Source organism: Nycticebus coucang, chromosome 18 (assembly GCF_027406575.1).
Source record: "Nycticebus coucang isolate mNycCou1 chromosome 18, mNycCou1.pri, whole genome shotgun sequence".
Lineage (NCBI taxonomy): Eukaryota > Metazoa > Chordata > Mammalia > Primates > Lorisidae > Nycticebus > Nycticebus coucang.
The window spans coordinates 19,324,638-19,345,685 of NC_069797.1; the positions used below are offsets into that span (position 1 = coordinate 19,324,638).

Sequence of the window (21,048 nt, forward strand, 5' to 3'; positions counted from 1 at the left end):
CAAAGTTGGCCAGGATGAAAGAAAATTGTTAAGTATTCCAAAATGCCAAGTGCTACCAGCTCAATTTTGATTATCATCTTACGTTTGGGTTCTTTGGTTTAAATGGAATATATGTGGGAAGTCAAATAATTTTTTCCTTAACACAAACATTTAATTTTTTGCTATGTCACAATTTAGTGCTGTGGGGGAAGCTCTGCTCCATGTGGTCATTCAGGAACCCAGGCTTCTACCATATTATGGTTTAAGGAATTATCTTTTGGAGTTGGGGTTACATCTATTCAGATTGGTGAAAAACTACAAAATGTGGTTAAATGACCAAATGTGAAGGTAAATATTGGTTTAGTCATAGTCTGATGAGTCTCAGAATGCTAACTGTGAAACCCTGAATTTCCCAAGGATAGAAACTTTGAAAGAACCTGCCACAAAGCCAAGCACAAGAGGAGGTACTCAATGAATGCTGAATGAAGGTAAATGAGATAAATGAGATTCCAGTGCTAAGGAAACTCTACATGGCAGAAGTTTTGATTCTGTCAGTCTGGGTGGAGTCCAAGCTAGGTATTCTTTTAAATATCCCCAAGTTGTTCTAATGCATAGCTACTGTCTAGCTCAGAGTTTCTCAACCTCAGTACTATTGATATTTGGGGCAGGATAGTTATTTGTTCTGGGGTCTGTTCTGTGCATGGTAAGATCTTGAGCAACATCCCTGCCCTGTGTCCCTTAGATGCCAGTAGCAACACTCTATCCCCCCACACACACCAACCCTCAATTTGTGACAATGAAAAATGTCTTCAGACACAGCCAAATATCTCCAGGGGGCAGATGCACCTTTGTTTGAAAACCACTAGTCTAGTCCAACTCTGATTCAACAGATGAGGAAACAGAAGCCCAGAAAGGTCAACTCCCTTGGCTAAACGGCTCATCACAGGTCAGTCATGGAGCCCAGGTTCTTGACTCCTAGCCAGGCTCTTCCCATTGCACTGTACAGCCTTTCTTTTCCCTTTCAAGTCTAGTAGGACACATGAGTTCCACTCTCCTAGGAACCCTGAAACCAGTGTCCAGAGTCATAGAACCTAAGAGCTATGCAGGTTGGGAAGGTTTTGCTCCCTGTTGTTCAGAATAGATTCTCCTCTTGACAACCAAAGCTTTTCTCTGTGGTTCACATCAGTGTTTTACTGGTTTATGGCTAAATATTCTTCCTGTGATCAAGGGAAACTTCTTCCATTTCTATTCAAGCCCCATTTCGTCTTGTCCAAGCCAACAGTTTAGCAACACCCTGTCTGAGGCCTTCATAGACCTGAAGAAGACTGTGAAAGGTTCCCTTCTAGTTACACCTGTTGACTTTCTTTAATTGGAAGCATCGAGAGGTTAATAAAGGGCTCTATCTCCAGGTAGAAAGAGAATTCACCAGGCAGATGTGAGGCCATCAGATGGGCATTCCAGACAGACGGATAGCATGTTCACAGGCAGGGGAGGAGAGATATACCATGGCAGACTTGGAGAACTTTGAATTTCTCCATGTAAGTAGAGTTAGGATGCTTGTGGTTGGATGAATTGACAGGGAATGATAATCCTTATGACACTAAGGATGATCAATAGTGACCCATCAAAGAGTCACAAGTAGATGAGAGACATGACCAAATATTACTCCAAACAGATGACTCTGGCTGCAACAGGAGGATGGATTTCCAGAGACAAGAATGAAGGAACAGAGACCAAATAGGAGGCTTTAGCAGAGGCATGCACAAGAAATCCCAAGGGGCAGAGTAAGAGTAGTGATCATGGGAATAAGTAAGAGGAGATGGCTTTAGAGGAAGAACTGACAAGACCTGAAGTCTAATGGATGTTGTGGGGAAGAAGAGGGTAGAAGCTAGAAGGATACCAAACTTTCCAGCCCGAGTGTCTGGGTAGGTGAATGTTGAAGTCATTTGTCAGGCGAGGTGAGAGGGAGGTAGAGAAGGACTCCATGGGAAGAGGAGGGGGTCCACTGCCAGCTAAGGTGGCTGTGGCCCTGCTCGTGGAAACGACTATAACTGGAGTTGTACAAGCAACCGTATGGAAAGGTCACTTTACCAAGATGAGAAGAGCACATTCTTCTGCCATAGGAGAGAATGTCACTCTGGGAACTGGGAAGCACCAGGAGAAATAAGCATTCAGGTCATCAGCCCTGGAAGACCGAAGTGTCAAGGTCCAGAACAGTCATTCCAGTTCCAGTGCTCATTAGAAGTATATGAGAGTTTTTAAAACTAAAAGTTCTTGGGCCCTAACCTCAGAATTTCTGCCATCATTGGTGTGGGGCATGAGTCACCTTGGTTTTTCTAATGTGCATCCAGTATCCAGGACCATAGATATAGACAAAGAGCTTCATAAACATTAATGAGCACACAAAGTCTAGGGATCTTCTTATGATGCAGATTCTGACTCAGCAGACTTTGAGAGTAGGGCCTGAGAACCTGAATTTGTAACAAGTGCTCAGGTGATGCTAGTGGCCCTGGTCCTTGAATAGCAAGGCTGCAGTAACATGCTTTTCACCCCTGGCTGCACGTTAGCTGCCCCAGGCCACTTTAGGGTGCGAACAGTTGACATTTGACTCAAGACTTGAAAGTCGTGGAATGGGTCACTTGGTGGATAAGATGGCAGAGGGGAGGAATACCAAGGTATTGCAGTGTGAGAGGGGCCTGAAATAAAAGACATTTTCTGAACAACAGCACAATGTTATGGTTGCAGGTGGCCACTGCCACCCAGCCAGGCTCTTTGAGCTGAGATCCAGTTCCCAGTTATTGGTTCTATGACTTTAGAAAAGTAATATGTCATCATCTCACTATACTTGCCAATAAGATAAACACAAGAATAGCACCTACCTCATAGCTTGGTTGGGAAGATTAAATGAGCTCATACACACAAAACACTTAGAAATGGAGCTGGTATACAGGAGGTGCTCAATAAAGGCTATAAGACATGGCGGAGGTGCTAGGCAGGGAGTGGGTGCTGAGACTCCAGCTGGGCAGTGTGGCTGCAGAAGAGAGGGTTGTGGAGAGATGGAGGCAGAGCTCACCATGCCACGTGTGGGTGGGTATGCTCAGATACCATTTGAACCTTTGCTCTCAGCTATGTCTCCAGTAACTGAGGCATATGGGCCATCTTCTAGGCTAGATGTGATGTAGACCCCAGGATCAAGGGCCTCTTCGCGCTCTTCATTTTCCTGACATTTCTATGAATATTTTTCTCTCTAGGTCACACCCATGTCAAATGACAAATATTGACAGTCTTCTATAAAAACTAGCTTTTTTCTTTCATACCACCACAGACACCAGATGGTTTACATGAAATGCCAAAAACAAATGATCTAGCAGCCCTTTGGAGAAGAGGATGGGCAGAATATAGAACATGGTGCCTGGCACCTTGTGAACCCCTAGAGAAGGTGGCACTGTGTCTAGGCAAAAAGACTTTCTGCCTTCTTCCAAGACCTTGCTAACTCGTCCCATCTGCTAACTCTCTGCTCCTTCCCTCAAGCTTCTTTGACAGATTTCATCGTCACACACTTTTGAGAAAGGGGCTTTTTGGCTCTAGATTGATTGGACACCTGTCCCCATCCCAAATACTCTTGGCCACAACAATGAAAGGCCCTTCCTTCCTAAGATTTCAGAGTGGCATCTATGTCTTGACCCTACCCCCATCACTGTTTTGGGTTAATAGTGACTATATTTTTTTCCTCCTATAAAAGTTCCATTAGGCTCTTCCTCCCTCCTGCTAATGGTATTAAGACATCAGTCCTGCTGTCGCTGGGCTCCTCAAACACTGAAGGAACCCGTATTCTCAGAGCCTTCCATGCACCACAGTCCTTCAATACAGGACTACAGAGCTGATTGTAGGTCTCTTTATAGCAGTGTAACTCTGAATTTAGGTCCTGAACCAGAACATAGGGAAGTTTCTAACTTCTCATTCAGCAGAAACTGCTCACAGTACAGCTTCTCCTTCTCAAGGGATAAGAGAGTTTGAGGCATATGGGTGGGATGGGGATGTTTCCCAGAGCTGCTGAGCTCAGAGGCAAAATAGGTGGGTGGGATGGTCCTTACTGTTATGCAAAGCAGCATGGGTCCTCGGATGATCCACCAGATTGTCTTATTCCCATTTGTTGCCCAGCACCTAAAGGTAAAGAGCAGGAAGTAAAAGAAGACTTAAGAAGTGAGAAGAGGTTGAATGTCAAAGTCTCATGGCCTCTGGAAGAATGATGCTTGCTCTCAAGCTTGACTTCCCACCAATTGCTCCCCTTGGCATGGCGATGTGGAAGAGAGAACTAAACTCCCTTCTTGTTAGGACTGGTACTGTTGACTTTTCTTACTAGTAAGTCGCCTTGTTTGTGCATCTTTCCACATTTTTCTCCATGTTCATACAGACAAAAATCCTTAATTACATAGTGGGGGATTTTGATGGTCATAATTTGGAGGGGGAAAATGGGAACATACAATAATTATTTAGCAACAGGCTTGAAGTATGGTTGCAATTCAATCCCTAAGCGTTCCTATGAAAACCAACTTGGTTTTTCTCCTAGTAGTCTTATAATATTCCACAATTTAGGTAAGTCACAATTTGTTCAGTAATTCCCCTAGTGATGCGTAAGTCAGGTTTGCTTGCTTTTTTTTTTCTTTCCTCATTGTGACCAGGACTGCAGTGACCACGTCTATATTTATGTCCTTGCATATGAAGGGCTGTGGCTCACCTAGACAGCATCTTGGTGCTAATTTGCATATGGAACTAAAGCAATAAAGAAATTACTCTAAGATCTTTGATTATTTATCTACATTCCTAAGTATATTCTATATTCTAGACGGCCAAAATGAAAGAGGACAGATATTTTCTTTGGGGGAAATAGTGTAATTGCTTACATCTAGGCATATCTGGGAATTACTGCTCATGGAAGAGCAAAACCAGATGAATCACCTACCCTGTGTTCTCCAGGTGTGCACGGGCAATACCCCAGGGGACAACAAATAGCACAGGGAAGGCTGCAGAGAAAACACAGAGAAATGTAGTTACAAGCTAGTTGACCAAACCTGCCTGCCTCCCCCCAAAGCCCGATGGGTGCCAAACACAGGAGGTTACAACTTATAAAACCCAAACATTACAGACTTACAGACTGTTAGAACTGGAAAGTCCTACAGCAGCAGCACAGGGCCATCTGTTGTTTTAATACTTAAGAAATCAGGAACCCAAGAGAAGGGATTTGCTGCTTATCACAAAGCAGTGCAGAGTTAACCAAAATGTCCTGAATTATGGTCCTCCAGCATCAAATTCCCTCTGGATAATCTTAGTCATATTTTTTTAAATCAAAGAATCTTCTCTAGAAGACTTGGTGTTAGGGATCAAATGTCACATCCTCTAAAAATTCATGTTAAAGTTCTATCCCCAATGTGATGGTATTTGGAGGTATAGGTCATGAAGGTGGGGTTCTCATGACAGGATTAGAGCCCTTATAAAAAGAGACCAGAGAACTTGCATTCTCTCTCTCATTGTCTTGTGAGAAAACAGCAAGAAGGCAGCTGTCTGCAAACCAGTAAGAGAGCCCTCACCAGCCCTTCCCAGCCTCCAAAAACATGAGCAATTCATGTCTATTGTTTAAGTTACAATAATATTTTATTATGGCATCCCAAACAAATCAATACATCTGGGAGCAAGGTAGGAGGAGTGTCATCCAATTTCATCAAAAAACTTCTTAATTTTTGAATGTGCTCATTGGGCCTACATCACTATGAACACATGTGTGCATATGTGTGCGTGCACACACACATACTTCTCTTCAGAGTCTCTTGTCATTGAGGACTTATCTGTCCCAGAAGCCACCTTCCAGTTGGGTTTCTAATTCCAACCAAATGCTCTAGGGTGCTCCCACATTCTGATGGGTTCCCTAGGAGAGGAGGCCAGGGACCAGGTCACTCACCCCAACCCACCAGCAGGTATCTGGGCCATAGCTGCCTCTTGGGAAGCACTGTGGGCTCCAGCAGGGCGTGCAGGTAAAGGCCTTCAACCAGCAGCCATAAGTGATTGGCACCCACGAAGTAGTGCAGGAGAACCTGGACTGAGCGGCAGGAGGTTGATATCTACAGGGGGAAGAACAGCTGAGCATGATGATGAGTCCAGCCTTTCCCAGCATCTGCCCCCACCCCCAGGACAACCCCTCCCTCTCTACCCCCCTCTCTTCTGGCCCTTGCCGACCATCTCAGAGAAGTTGACAATAATGTTGGCACATGAAAGAAGGAGGGCTTCGTGTAGGCATCAAAGACCAGCCTCTTCCTTGATATTCTAGATGTTTTTAAACTAACAAAAACAGAGAAAATTCATCAACAGCAACTGCCCTCATGGAAATACCAAAGAGTATGTTCTCTAACCTTAGTTCTATTAACCTAGAAATCAAAAATCTCTTAATATGGTTAGCAATTAGGAATTAGAATTCTAGGTAAGCCATAGACCAAAGAAGAAATTATAGCATAAGTTAGAAATTAATTTCCTGATTATAAGGAAAATATTGTATAGCAAAACTTAACAGTATACAGCTAATACCAAGCCTAGAATGAAACATGTAACCTTAAATGCAATAAGGGAAAAGAAAAAGGCTAAAGATCATGTCAAAAAAGTTCTAAAAAATAGAATATCAAACACAAAGAAAGTACATTAGAGGAAATAAAGATAAAAGCAGAAATGAATGAAACAGAGGATCAACAATGCCAAATGTTTGTTTTTTGGAAAGTCCAATAAAATTGAGAAACTTCTGGCAAGGCTAATCATGGGGAGAAAAGGGGGGCAGAGATGGGAATCATCAGTGTCAGGAATGATAGTAAGAGCACACTTACTGACCCAACAGACTGAAAAGATCTTTGAGACTGAAGAGAACATCGTGAACAATAGAAAGAATACCAATACATTTGAAAAGTTAGATGAGATGGACTTTTTCCTAGAAAAACTTGTTACCACAGCTGACTAGAAGAAATAGAAAACATAAATGCAAGATTCATTAATCCATAATTTCAAAAGTTCCACTAAAGAAAATTCTGAGTCCAAAAGGCTTTACTGGTGTGATCTACCAAATACTTAGGAAAGAAATAAAACAAAGCTTAAACAAATTCTTCCAGAGAATAGTGGATCAGGGAACGACCTTCAATTTGTTTTTTACATTTTCACCTTTTTTGGTGGGGGTTTCATTGAATAAAGTTGGATAGCATGAATATGAAGCAATATTTGAATAATAAATAGAAAAACAAAAACAAAAAACCGCCCCTAGACAAATACCATGTGTTCTCACTTATAAGTAGTTCCAATTTTTTTAAGAGGTCACATTATACTCACTTACAAACTTGATATCCAAACCAGACAAAGGCATGGAAAGGAAGGAAAATTACAGGCCAATATTTCTCATGGATGTAAGTAAGGCAATGCTAAACCAAACACAGACTTAGGAGGCAGAATTCATCAATATAGGAGAAACCTAGATGAATTTATTTCAGGAATGCAAGGTTAGTTTAACAGGTTACTGCAGTATTAGTAAGATAAAGGAAAAACCATATCAATAGATGCAGATTTCAATGTGGAAAAGATTTGCTGCATTAAAAAATATAATAATACAGTCATCCCTTGGTATCCTCAGGGGGTTGGTTCTAGGATCCCCCTCTCAGATACCAAAATCCAACAATGTTTAAGTCCCTTATGTAAAATGGCACATTATCTACATATAACCTATGCACATTCTCCTGTATACTTTTAATCATTTTTAGATTATTTATAATACTGAATAAAATATAAATGTTGTGTAAATAGCTGTTAAACTGAATTGTTTAATGAATAACAAAGAGGGGGGGAAATCTGTATATGTTCCATACAAATCCAACCACCCTTTTTGCTTTTCCCCAAACATTTTCTACCTGAGGTTGGTTGAATCCATAGATGTGAAACCCCTGGATCCAGAGGACCAACTTCAATTGTTTAAAAAGCCAATCTAGTCCAATTCTTTTGCCATAAAATGAAGACATTTCCCCCACAAAGAGGTACAGTGGCCACGGTGAACCTTTCTGCCTCTGGCTCCTTCATCTGGCCCACTCTTGGGAGGCAGTGGTTTTGTTAAGCCACACACTGCCTCTCTAACTAGAAGTCTAGGGCACCCCTCTATCTCCTTTTCCCCTCTCCAGCCCCACCTGCCTGCCCTCTGGGTCCCAGGACTGACCCATTCCCTGGGAACCTGGGACAGCTGACTTTAATGGTGGGGAAGTGGCTTACCTCTGACAGGTAGGACATCCACCCATCCTCACTGTCCGGCCTCTTGGAGTAAGAATTGTAGAAGACGATGTCCTTCACCAGTACAGCCATGGCTCTCAGGATGAAAGAAGCAAACAAGTTCATGTGGATGTAGTTGCGTGTGCAGTGAAGTCTTCTGTGCAAGGAGAAAATCAAATTCCTTCCCTCAGGAAAGAATGGCTCAGACCAACAGGTCTGTGCCTGTCGTGCTTACGTATCTATCACTAAACACAGAGGTTGGCAGTGAAGGGTCCAGAGCTGGACCACTAGGTTTTGTGATCTTACTTGTCTGTGTCTCATTTTCCACATCTGTAAAGTAGGGGTAATAACAGCTGTCACCTGTATGACATGTTCCACGTGCCAGGCCATTTTCACGTGGATGTACCTGTGGGCATCCGTGCTCCTTATCACCTCTGGGGGAGTAGGCACTATTATTCCCCTGGTTTTATAAATAAGCGAACCGAACAGAAGGATTAAGTCACCTCCCCAGCATCCTAAGCAGTAAGTGGTGGATCAGAGTCCAAGACCAAAAACTCAGAGGCCACTCCAAGGCTCTGCTGCCTCTGACAACCAGAAGCTTTCTTCAAAGGGCTGTGGGATGATGAAATCAGGTAATCTGTGTAAGGTGCATGTGGTAAGTGCTCAGAAAAATGCCAGTTCCCATCGCTTCTCCCTCACCCCCTGGAGTCTCCTGCAGCCTTTTTATCACCCCAGTTAATATGACACCGTACTCTCAGTTTTGCTAGCTGAAGGCACTCTTTTCCAGCATATTCCCAGTCCTACTTTGCTTTAGAGCCATTATTACATTTCTAACGTCCAAAATGGACTTAAGGCCAGTTCTCATGTTGTAGGACGTATGCTTCTTTCTCCTTGACTAAGCTGGGGGCTATTCCAGGGCAGTGACTGGGTCTTGCTTTTCCCCAAGCCTGAGGCTAAACAGACACAGTGGACCCAGGCTCGGCTGAAGTGTCTTCCTGCACAGCTGGGCAGCTATTTCCTCCTGGTTTGGTTCTGGGACTTTTGGAAGGTGCACAGAGGAAGGAGGTCACAGACAGTGGGCATAGGCTGTGGGCTCTCCCACAGCTCCAGAACTGCCATCCCAATAGGGTAGTGGCCATGGTCCTGCTCCCAGAGCCATGGAACACCCTGAGAGGTCAGATGAGGCCTGACCTGGAGCTAGCAGCACCCAGGTCCCCTGTGTCTGTCAAATGCCCCTTCCGCCACATTATACTCACTTTCATTCCTAACGGGCCGGGACGGAAAGACAGCCTTGGAGGACTTCCTGGTGGGTCCCTAAATATCACGCTTGGGTGATTTCTTAAAACACCATTAATTAAAATGCACTCTGGCTTTGGATTCTGAGAGACAGTGTAAGGGAGTGAACATGCTCTGGTGGGTCCTGGACTATGACACCGGCTCCATCACCCACCAGCTGTATGATCCCAGGCTAGTTATTTCGTCTCTTCATATTTCAGTCGACCCACTTATAGCGTGTGGGCAATTGTCATATCAACTTCCTAAAATTAGAAATAATCCTAATTTGAATTAAAATGATATTTAAGTGATTTCACTTGTGGAAAGTGCTGGGAGCACATAAGTTTGACAGCTGATTGGAGTCCCAGGGTGCTGGGTTCAAATCCCAGCTCTTCCACTCACTTATTTACCTTAGGGAAGATTTTTAACCTCTTCTATAAAAAGAATGTCTCTGATAGAGTCATGGGGAGGATTGGGCTGTGGTAGAAATGGGTGAGATTAGGGAGTCAGACCAGTGCCAGGCACAGAGAAGATATCTAATCAGGAAGAGGCAAAGCAGTCAGGAGTCCCAGATTCAAGCTCTAGCTGTGCAGCGAACCAGCTTGATGGTTAGGGGTGACTCAATGCCTCTGACTGGGACTCTGGGACTCCTTTCTTCCCCTTCATCTGCAAAATGGGATGGATAGACTCAAGACGCTGTCAGGTGGCTTCCAGCTTTGATGAGTCATGACATACCCACCCAGTCTTCCACTGCAGCCATACAAATCATACACTACCATCGTCACTCCCTATCTACCGTTTCACTTTCCATGGTTTTGGTTGCCCACCATCAACCATGGTTCAAATGTTAAATGAAAAATTCCAGAAAAAAACAATTCACAAGTTTTAAAGTGCACACCATTCTTAATAGCGTGTTGAAATCTCGTGCTGACTCACTCCAGTCCTGCTTCATCAGGAGGGTGAGTATGATACAAAAAGCCATTTTGAGAGAGAAAGTGACCACATTCATGTAACTTTTATTATAGTATGTGGTTATGATTATTCTATTTTATTGTTGCTGTTGTTACTGTTGCTGTTTTATTGTTGGTGTTGGTTTTTTTTACTCAAATTTTAATGTATAATATCTATTTTTTTTATTAAATCATAGCTGTGTACATTGATATGATCATGGGGCATCATACACTAGCTTCATAAACCGTTTGACACATTTTCATCACACTGGTTGACATAGCCTTCCTGGCGTTTTTTTAGTTATTGTGCTAAGACATTTATATTCTACATTTACTAAGTTTTACATATATCCTTGTAAGATGCACCGCAGGTGTGATCCCGCTTGTCCCCCTCCCTCTACCCACCTCCCCCCTCCCTCCCCTCCCTTTCCCCCTTCCCTCTATTCTTAGGTTGTAACTGGGTTATAGTTTTCATGTGAAAGCCCTAAATTAGTTTCATAGTAGGGGTGAGTACATTGGGTACTTTTATTTCCATTCTTGAGATACTTTACTAAGAAGAATATTTTCCAGTTCCATCCATTTGTGCCTAATTTATAAATTAAACTTTTATCATCAGCACGTATGGATAGTAAAAACATTGTGTGTGTGTGTGTGTGTTTGTCTATAGGGCTTGGAACTACCTGTTCCTTCAGATCTCCACTGGGGATCTCGGAATACGTGCCCTGAAGATAGTGGGGGACTGAACACGTCTGCACAAGTTCCACTCACCGGAGACACAAGAGGAGGGCGAGAGCCAGGAAGAGGGAGATCAGAGAGAAGGAGTATCCCACGGTGTACATCAGCTGCAGGGTTGACAGCAAGGAGTAATGATCCACCTGAAAACAGAGGAAGAACAGACATGACCACCAAGTCATTGGGCTGTGCCCAATCCCCATGGTGCCCATGGTGCCCAGGGCCACCGAGGTCTCAGCACAGACTGAGACATGCCCTGGCTCCCCAACCTATGTTTCAATCTTCCCTTCCTTATCCTTGTTGACACCCACATAGGGTACCTTAGACTGCTCTCCGGCACATCTCAGAAGCTGAAGATCCTCCACAAGTGAAGAGCCCACGGTAGGCCTCGCTCCCATGACTACACCACAGCCCAGCACTGACACCCCAGGAGTCCTGCGATCATGAAGGAATTGTGTCCAGGACGAGAGGGTGGCTAGAGAACCAGGACAGGTTCTTTGTTCCTGGGAGTATGGTCCCTGGAGTCTATGGGTCCTTCTTTCCGGAAGATGGGGCCAGCTTTCTGTCTGAACATCTCTCTCCTAAGGTAACTTTTCACAGATGATCTTGTTGCAGAAGACCCAGCGAAACGATGGGAAACTTTCTCTGATTCTCAGGATTGCCTGATTGTGAACAGAGGATAATATACTGGAAATTCTGTGTTATTAAGTATAATCTTATTCTGTTTTCATGAGAGATGCTGGTCTGTAGTTTTATTTTCTTGTAATGTCTTTGTCTGGTCTTGGCCTCTGTGTGATGATGGCCTCATGCACTGAGTTAGGAAGTATTTCCACCTTTTCAATTTTCTAGAGAGCTTGTATAGAATATCTATTATTTTGTCCTTGAATATTTGGTAGAATTCACCATTGGAGCCAAAGAGATCTGAAATTTTCTCCGTGGAAGTGTTTTGAACTGCAGTGCAATTTTATTGTTGGGTTATCTATTTCTTCTTCAATGAACTTTGGTAGTTTGTTCTTTCAAAGAATTTGTCCATTTTATTCAACTTGTAAATTTTATTGGCAGAAAGGTGTTTATAAAAATCTTTTAGCTTTTGAATGTCTATGGGATCAGTAATGATGTCCTATCTCTCACTCTCGATATAATTCATGACTGAAACTTTTTTCTCTCTCTCACACACACCTATAATTCTTTCTCTTTTTTATCAGTCTTTCTAGAGCAGTGATTTTCAACAGGTATGCCGTGAGAGGATTTTAGATATGCTGGGAAAATGTTTAGATCATTAATTAAATTATTTTCAACAGAAGTTCAAAGCACAATATATTCCTTTGTTTACTCTTTGTTTTTATACTTGATCTTAGCCAAAAGGCCGAGAAGCGATTTTTACTCTTTGTTTTTGATCAACATAATTTAAGGATGCCTTAGAAGTTTAACTATAGATTCAAGTGTGCCATGAGATTTAAAAAAAGCCTCAAAAACACAGTTCTAGAGGTTTATGAAATTTCTTGGTCTTCTTAAATAACTAAGTTTGAATTTCATTGATTTTTTTCCTATTTCTTTCTGTTTTTCTTTTAAATTAATTTAATTTCAGTTATTACCTTTTTGTTTCTTCTCTTCTGCTTACTTTGGGTTTAATTTGTCCTTTTTCACCTATAGTTTCTTAAGGTGGAAGTTAGGCCATTGACTTGATGATTTTCCACTTTTCTAATAAAAGAAGGCTATAAATTTTTCCCCATGAGTGCTTTAGTTGCATCACAATTTTTTTGATGCATTGTATTTTCATTTTTATTTAGTTAAAAATATTTACAAATTCCTCTTATGATTCTTGGTTGACTTGCAGGTTATTTAGAAAGAAGTCTGTTGTTCATTTCAACATATTTGGAGATTTTTTTCAGATTACCTTTCCGTAATTGATTTCTGATTTAATTCCACTGTGGTCAGAGAGCACACTTTGTATGGTACTAAAAATTTTAAATTTGTTTATATTTTGAGAATTTTAAAAAAAGAGATAAAGTATTTATCCTCATATTTACCATTTCTAGTGCTCTTCATTCCTCTATGTAAATCAAAATTCCCATGTGCTCCATTTTTCTTTCTGTGTTAAGGACTTCTTTTAACATTTCTTGTAGCAGTGGTTTGGACGCAGAACTCCCTGTGTAGCTTGTGAGTTTTCCATGTCAATCCCACCCACATTTCCGTCTAGAATTATTCTCTATGGACCTGCAATCTGTCATGTCTCTAACTGCTCTCGTCTCTCCTCTCCTTGCAATGACATCTATCCTTTGAAGACCAGCACAAACCCACCTTTTCTAAGAAATCCTCCTCAAATGCCTCTCTGCTTATTATAAACTCTTACTGTCCAAGCACCTGTGGTTTATCTCACAAACTGAGGCTCCAATCGTATGAATTAATGCTTTGTTTACATCCAGCTTCTCTTTCTAGATACAGGCAAATATCCAACTTACATACGAGTTATAAAAATCCGACTTATGTACAACTCACACAAACAGAGGCTATAGGTAAATGTAGCTGTTTCAACTTACATACAAATCTGACTTAAGAACAAACCTATAGAACCTGTCTTGTTCATAACCCAGGGACTGTCTCTAGACGATAAACATCTTGAAAGTAAAGACGTGTTTTGTGTTTCTACACAGGCAGTGCTGTGATTTCTTTAAATTGATGCTACCATATATCAAGGTGGTATATCGAGACTTTGCTGGGTCATTTTAGCATCGTGGTTTATTTTATTAGAGATATGAGACTAGCACACTTAATTATTAATAGACAACCTAATTATTTTTTCCTGAATTGTGACTTATAAAAACATGTCTGTGTTTTATGCTTTCTAGGAACAAATCAGGGGAAATGTTTAGGGTTTTTTGTTTGTGTCTTAGTTTGGGTTTCTAAAAAGCAGGTCCTAAGAAAAGTATGCAAGTAGTTTACAGGAAAAGTGAAAAAATCGTCAGTAGGAAAAGGAAGAAATTAGGCAGGACAAATACAGGACACATTATCAAGCCAGTTACCATGATGGAAAGCTGGACATGAATCCCCCTCGGAAAGCTCTAGAAGCCTGAACAGGTTACCTACCCCAAGACTGAGGGAGCTGGGGTTTTATGTACCAATTCTCACCAGTCCCCCAGCAAAGGGTTCCAGGAACCAGAGAACTAGCACGGAACTGCCTGCACTTGTTAGGAAGTTAGGCAGTTGTGTACTGAGTTGATTAGGGCAAGGGGATATAAGCATGGCACCAACAGCACCTGCTACGGTTGGTTTAATTGTGTTTCATTACAGGATTTCCTAAAATGTCCTCAATCATACACTGAAGTCTTTACCAAAACCTAGAGACTCCAAAACATCCAGATAGTCTCTGGTTCACTCTTAGTATCAACAGGTGAATCTTAATTCACTCAGATCCCTCTACACAAAAAGCTTCCCACCCCAGGTATAATACACATCCACAAAGAAATGGGCACACTCACACATTGCAGAGGGGAGGAAAAAATGGTATAACCCCCATGGAGGGGACTTTGGCAATATCTAACAAGATTACAAAATGCCTCTACCTTTAATTCAGTGATCCCATTTCTGGGAATCTTCAGAAAGATACACTGCCACAAATATGCACCATTATGAATAAAAGATTGGAAATAACCCCAGGGGCTGCCTAAATTCCACACAGGTGGAGTACTATGCAGCAGGATAAAAAAAAAACAGAGGGAGGAATATTTCTAGGAATTGACGTAGAATGATTTCCAGGATATGCTGTTAAGTGAAAAAAGCAAGATTCAGAATAGGGTTATCTGGTAGACTGCTTCTTGTGTAAGAAAAATGGAAAATACACATTAACCTATTTTCTTCGTTTCATAACTAGTTTCTTAGTTTTACAAGACATATAATTCAATTAAAAAAAGAAAAAGAAAGAAAGCAGAGAAAGGGGGAGCCTGTGTGGCATTAAGGTGTATATTTATACAAACATGTATGTGTGCTTTTTGTCTGCAGTTCCTGGATTGTAACACCCAGAGCCTTTGTTATAGTAGACAGGATCTCTCTCGCTGCCCTTCTCCTGTCCTTCTTTTTTTCTGTACGAGGCAGGACTCTAAGATGATTGTGGGTTTTAAGGCTCTCATTCCAGACAGGGTCTGCCCTATAGCCTGGAAGAAGGAAGGCTGAATAGAGAGGCCGAGGAGAGGCTGAGCAGACAGGCCTCACAGAGTTTCCCTGCTCAGTTAGTATGAGATCCTATCCTTTTATGCAGTCACACCTCTACCTGGTTGTCAGTTCATGTCTAGCCAATGCAGCCTCCACAAAACCCAAGAGGACAGGGTTCTGGGAGCTTCCAGACTGCTGAACATGTGGAAGTTCCTGGAGGTGGCACCCAGGGAGAGAAAGGAAGCCCCACACCACTTGCCCCACACCTCGCCCAACATCTCTTCACCTGTGGCTTTTGTAATATCCTTTAGCATAAGTAGGTAAAGTCAGTGTTTCCCTGTGTTCTGTGAGCCAGTCCAGCAAATTAGTCAAACCCAAAAAGGAGGTCATGGGAACCCAAACTTGAGGCCAGTTGGTCACAAGTTCTAGAGGCCTCAACTTGTGACCAGAGGGGGAAGTACTCTTGGGACTGAGCGCTCATTCCACGGGATCCGCTGCTCTCCCCAGGTGACAGTGTAGTAACTGAATTAGAGGACACCCAACCGGTGTCCACTTCTGGGTTTATAAAAAAAAAAAAAAAAAAGCCCACATGTGGCCACAGAGGTCTTTTTCTGTGTTGGTGATTGTTGTGGCATGAGAGAAGAGGGGAAAAAATGATTTCAGGAGTTTTTCCCCCTCCAGACAGCCAGAAAATAATAGAAAACGGTCACCTATAGGCTATAGGTAGAGAGAGAGGGATGGAGATAGTGATTAGAGTGACTTCTCTGAGTATACCTTTTTGTACAGTTTTGACTTTCAAACCCTGTCAATATTCTATGTATTTAAAAATAAAATCAGAGGGGAAAGGATGAAAAAGGCAAGCGTACAATTGTAATAATAATAAGAACAAGCACACCCAGCACTTAGGTCTTGGCTTCTAACACCATCCCCCCACTTAAAGCACCCAAGACTCCTAAAAGAAACAGCTGGTTCTAGGACTGGAGCAGGGAAAATTCTAAGATGAGCTTGGACCATTTTGTTGTGCCAGAAGATAAGGTAGTGTTCAAAGACTAATGTGCTTATAACCAAAGTATGCAAGAACCAGTTCAAAGGGGTCTCACCAGTTAAATTTAGGAAACTCTGAGCATCAAAAAGAGTAATAAGTGTAACTGAATAAATCAATCTGTAAGTCCATAGTGAAACCCAAAATGGGGATGGGGTGGACAGGTCTATGCAGAAGAGGGATGGCTAATAAATGCAGAAGGAATAACAGAACTTGGATGATTCTGGCAAGAATCATCAATGAGGCTACAGCACTGATGAAGGTTTGTAGGAAACAAGATAAACACATGGTACCAAAGCATCACCCCACTGGTAACTTATCAAATACTAAAGGAGAAATGGAACTCCATCACTGAGCGACCTGGCCATCTTTCCCTTGACCAAATGACCAAACATAACACCCTCATAGCACAGCCCCTGCCCTTTAACTCCACAGATATGAAACTGTAAAGGTCAAGAGCACCTATGAAGATTAATTGGAATCAAGACTCTAAGTTTAACTTTCAGCTTCTAGGACATACAGAAGATGAAGAAATGAGAAATGATAACCCAAGGAAACTCTCAAATCCACACTGTAGGACGTTCTACCAAAAACCTTTTCTGTTCTCTTCAAAAAACCAACATCGTGGCGAAAAAAAGCAGAGAGGGCTCTCTTGATCGAAAAATCCTACAGTGACATGATTGCAAGAGGGACTTTACCTAACAATTGCAATTAGTGTAACCTGGCTTATGGTACCCTCAATGAATCCCCAACAATTAAAAAAAAAAGAAAAATCCTACAGTGACATAAAACTGAATGCAACATAAGTACCTGAATTGGATCCTGGTCCAGGGAAGAAAAGCTGTAAAAAATGGGGTAAACATGCTCGGCACCTGTAGCTCAACAGTTAGGGCACCGGCCATATACAATGGAGCTGGTGGGTTTGAACCCTGCCCAGGCCAGCTAAACAGCAATAACAACTACAGCAAAAAAAATAGCTGGGTGTTGTGGCGGATGCCTGTTGTCCCAGCTACGGGGAGGCTGAGGCAAGACAATCACTTAAACCCAAGAGTTTGAGGTTGCTGTGAGCTGTGACACCACAGCACTCTACTGAGGGCAACATAGTGAGACTGTCTCAAAAAAAAAAAAAATGGGGTAAACAATTGGGGAAATTTGAATATGGATAAAACAGATGATGTGAAATCACTGTTAATTTTACTGAGTTGAGAAAACGGTAATGTAATTTTTTGGAATAATGTTCTTAATCTTAGGAAGTACCTAATGGTTATTTAGGGGTGAAATCTCATGATATCTGTAAATTGAAAATATTTCAATAAGAGAGAGAGAGCAAATGTGGCAAAATCTTAAAACATTTTGAAACTTGAGAGTGGATACAAACGTGTCTATTTTGCTATGCTTTTCTGTATGTTTGAATATTTCAAAATAAAATTTGAAAAATTATAAATAATCAATACAATCAATGATATATATTATAAATTATATTGAAAATTAAAATGTATTAAAGTCATATACTGTAAAAATTAAAATTATATACATATGTATCGATATGTTTATAGTAATTAAATTCTGCATTTGAGAATAAAAAACACTTTTATTAAGGACAAAGCAAACAGCCTGAAGTAAGGTAAAATAATTTATTACCACACTACTGAACACAACTCCATCCTAACGAATCTAAACATGCTTGTTAATGTGTATGCACACACAGAAACACACACAATCTCCTTAAAAAGTGCCTTGCAACATGCATAAGGACCACTAGTGTATCATTAGTTGGAAGAACATAACATACTTTGTTTGCCAAAACTCTGAAGGGCAAAGATTTACTAACACTGGCCTTTTTTGGGCAAAATTTCAACCTTCTATTAAAAACACAGGTAAACATGGCCAGAAGTTTTTGTTTTTTAAGGATTTGAATTCTTGGAAATATGGCCATTTGCAGAGGAAGGAGGAGTAGGTCCTAGATTTTCTAAAGAGTGAAATCTGTACTTCCTATCTTCGAAAGTGCAATTTTCAAATCTTGTTTGCTGTCCCATTTGGTGACTTGAGGATGGTGCTGCTGCAGACCTAAGGCACATTCACACCTGGGGTGGGTGAACTTCCTCACCAGGGTTGCATGTTAGAATCGCCTGGCAAACTTTAGAACCAGGGCAGATGGCCAGGCCCCCCCACAAAGCAGTTGACTCAGAATCTATGAAATCATCTATTCGGTATGTATGAAGTGCCTGCTGTGTGTAAAGGCTATTGTGCACTCCAATATTAGGGGTTTATTAGGGGGTCGGGGGTGGTGTTCAAATATGACTCTGACTTTTTCGTTGTTCTCAAGTAGTTTACAGTCAAGCAGGAAAGATAAAAAATACATACAATTTGCCTAAGTCAAGGCTTGCAGTTACTGTAGGAAAGGTCTGACCCATTCTTGAGATAAACTGAATCCAATCTAACCACAGAGGACATTTTGATCCCTTTAAGACAGTGGTTCTCAACCTTCCTAATGCCGCGACCTTTTAATACAGTTCCTCAAGTTGTGGTGACCCCCAACCATAGAATTATTTTTGTTGCTACTTCATAACTGTAATTTTTCTACTGTTATGAATCATAATGTAAATATCTGATATGCAGGATGGTCTTAGGCGACCCCCATGAAAGGGTCGTTCAACCCTCAAAGGGGTCGCGACCCACAGGTGGAGAACTGCTGCTTTAAGAGATGTGACTTCTCACACAGTAAACCGGTTTAAAGAACAAAGAATTCTGCAAAATCACATCAGGTAAAAAAAAGTTTAGAAGAGATTTAGAAAGAATTCCCTGAGGGTGTGGAAGAGCCAGTGGAACGCTCTTCTTGCCTCAGGAGAAGATAAGATGGACTTACAAAGAACTAAGGTCAGGCCAACACCCACAGGGCCCTAGAGAAAGGGACCCGCTGCCAGGAAGGGGTGTGGCAGGCTCCAGTTAGTCCAAGCAATTAGGTAATGAGATAATTCTGAACCTGGGAAAGAACAAGTCCCTCCACAGGACAATGACTTGGGACTGTTTAACATGTCAGCAAAAGTGGAAAAAAATCACCCAGTGGTGTGGTCGTCCTGGCTTGTGAAAACTGATTGGCAAGTTTCCAGTGAGCCAGTTGAAAAGCACAAGCATTATTAAATTTGAAGTAGGTAAATTCACACAGAAATAAATTATGTTCAAAACAAAGTAACAAATGCTGAAAACTAACCACGTCCTAATTAGTTTTCTGCATGTCTGCTTTCCCTGCCTTTGAGGTTATTCCTGTTGTTCTATGGGCATGATGGACACACCATGCAATGGTGTGTGACTGCCCCTCTCCCCACTACTCAGTGGTGTGGGACTGCCCCTCTCCTCCCTACTCAGTGGTGTGTGACTGCCCCTCTCACCCCTACTCAGTGGTGTGTGACTGCCGCTCTCCTCCCTACTCAGTGGTGTGTGACTGCCCCTCTCCCCACTACTCAGTGGTGTGTGACTGCCCCTCTCCCCCCTACTCAGTGGTGTGTGACTGCCCCTCTCCCCACTACTCAGTGGTGTGTGACTGCCCCTCTCCCCCCTACTCAGTGGTGTGTGACTGCCCCTCTCACCCCTACTCAGTGGTGTGTGACTGCTCCTCTCCCCCCTACTCAGTGGTGTGTGACTGCCCCTCTCACCCCTACTCAGTGGTGTGTGACTGCCCCTCTCACCCCTACTCAGTGGTGTGACTGCCCCTCTCACCCCTACTCAGTGGTGTGTGACTGACGCTCTCCTCCCTACTCAGTGGTGTGTGACTGCCCCTCTCCCCACTACTCAGTGGTGTGTGACTGCCCCTCTCCCCCCTACTCAGTGGTGTGTGACTGCCCTCTCGCCCCTACTCAGTGGTGTGTGACTGCCCCTCTCCCCCCTACTCAGTGGTGTGTGACTGCCCCTCTCCCCCCTACTCAGTGGTGTGTGACTGCCCCTCTCCCCACTACTCAGTGGTTTGTGACTGCCCCTCTCCTCCCTACTCAGTGGTGTGTGACTGCCCCTCTCCCCCCTACTCAGTGGTGTGTGACTGCCCCTCTCCCCCCTACTCAGTGGTGTGTGACTGCCCCTCTCCTCCCTACTCAGTGGTGTGTGACTGCCGCTCTCCTCACTACTCAGTGATGTGTGACTGCCCCTCTCACCCCTACTCAGTGCTGTGTGACTGCCCCTCTCCCCCCTACTCAGTGGTGTGTGACTGCCCCTCTCACCCCTACTCAGTGGTGTGTGACTGCTCCTCTCCCCCCTACTCAGTGGTGTGTGACTGCCCCTCTCCCTCCTACTCAGTGGTGTGTGACTGCCCCTCTCACCCCTACTCAGTGGTGTGTGACTGCCCCTCTCCACCCTACTCAGTGGTGTGTGACTGCCCCTCTCACCCCTACTCAGTGGTGTGTGACTGCCCCTCTCCCCCCTACTCAGTGGTGTGTGACTGTCCCTCTCACCCCTACTCAGTGCTGTGTGACTGCCCCTCTCACCCCTACTCAGTGGTGTGTGACTGCCCCTCTCCCCCCTACTCAGTGGTGTGTGACTGCCTCCTCACCCCTACTCAGTGCTGTGTGACTGCCCCTCTCACCCCTACTCAGTGGTGTGTGACTGCCGCTCTCCTCCCTACTCAGTGGTGTGTGACTGCCGCTCTCCCCA

The 21,048-nt window shown here is 42.9% G+C and overlaps 1 protein-coding gene across 3 annotated transcripts in view; it reads right to left on the reverse strand.

Annotated features, from left to right (window-relative positions):
• Positions 1 to 21,048, reverse strand: part of GLP2R (glucagon like peptide 2 receptor) — a 60,781-nt gene that overhangs the window by 20,866 nt on the left and 18,867 nt on the right. For all 3 annotated transcript variants that reach the window (XM_053570398.1, XM_053570399.1, XM_053570400.1), the window contains exons 5-9: positions 11,253 to 11,359; positions 8,263 to 8,416; positions 5,936 to 6,095; positions 4,943 to 5,003; positions 4,074 to 4,143 (exon numbers count right to left, since the gene is read on the reverse strand). In XM_053570398.1, coding sequence (XP_053426373.1) covers positions 4,074 to 4,143; positions 4,943 to 5,003; positions 5,936 to 6,095; positions 8,263 to 8,416; positions 11,253 to 11,359 — 552 coding nt within the window. The remainder of the gene's footprint in view (positions 1 to 4,073; positions 4,144 to 4,942; positions 5,004 to 5,935; positions 6,096 to 8,262; positions 8,417 to 11,252; positions 11,360 to 21,048) is intronic.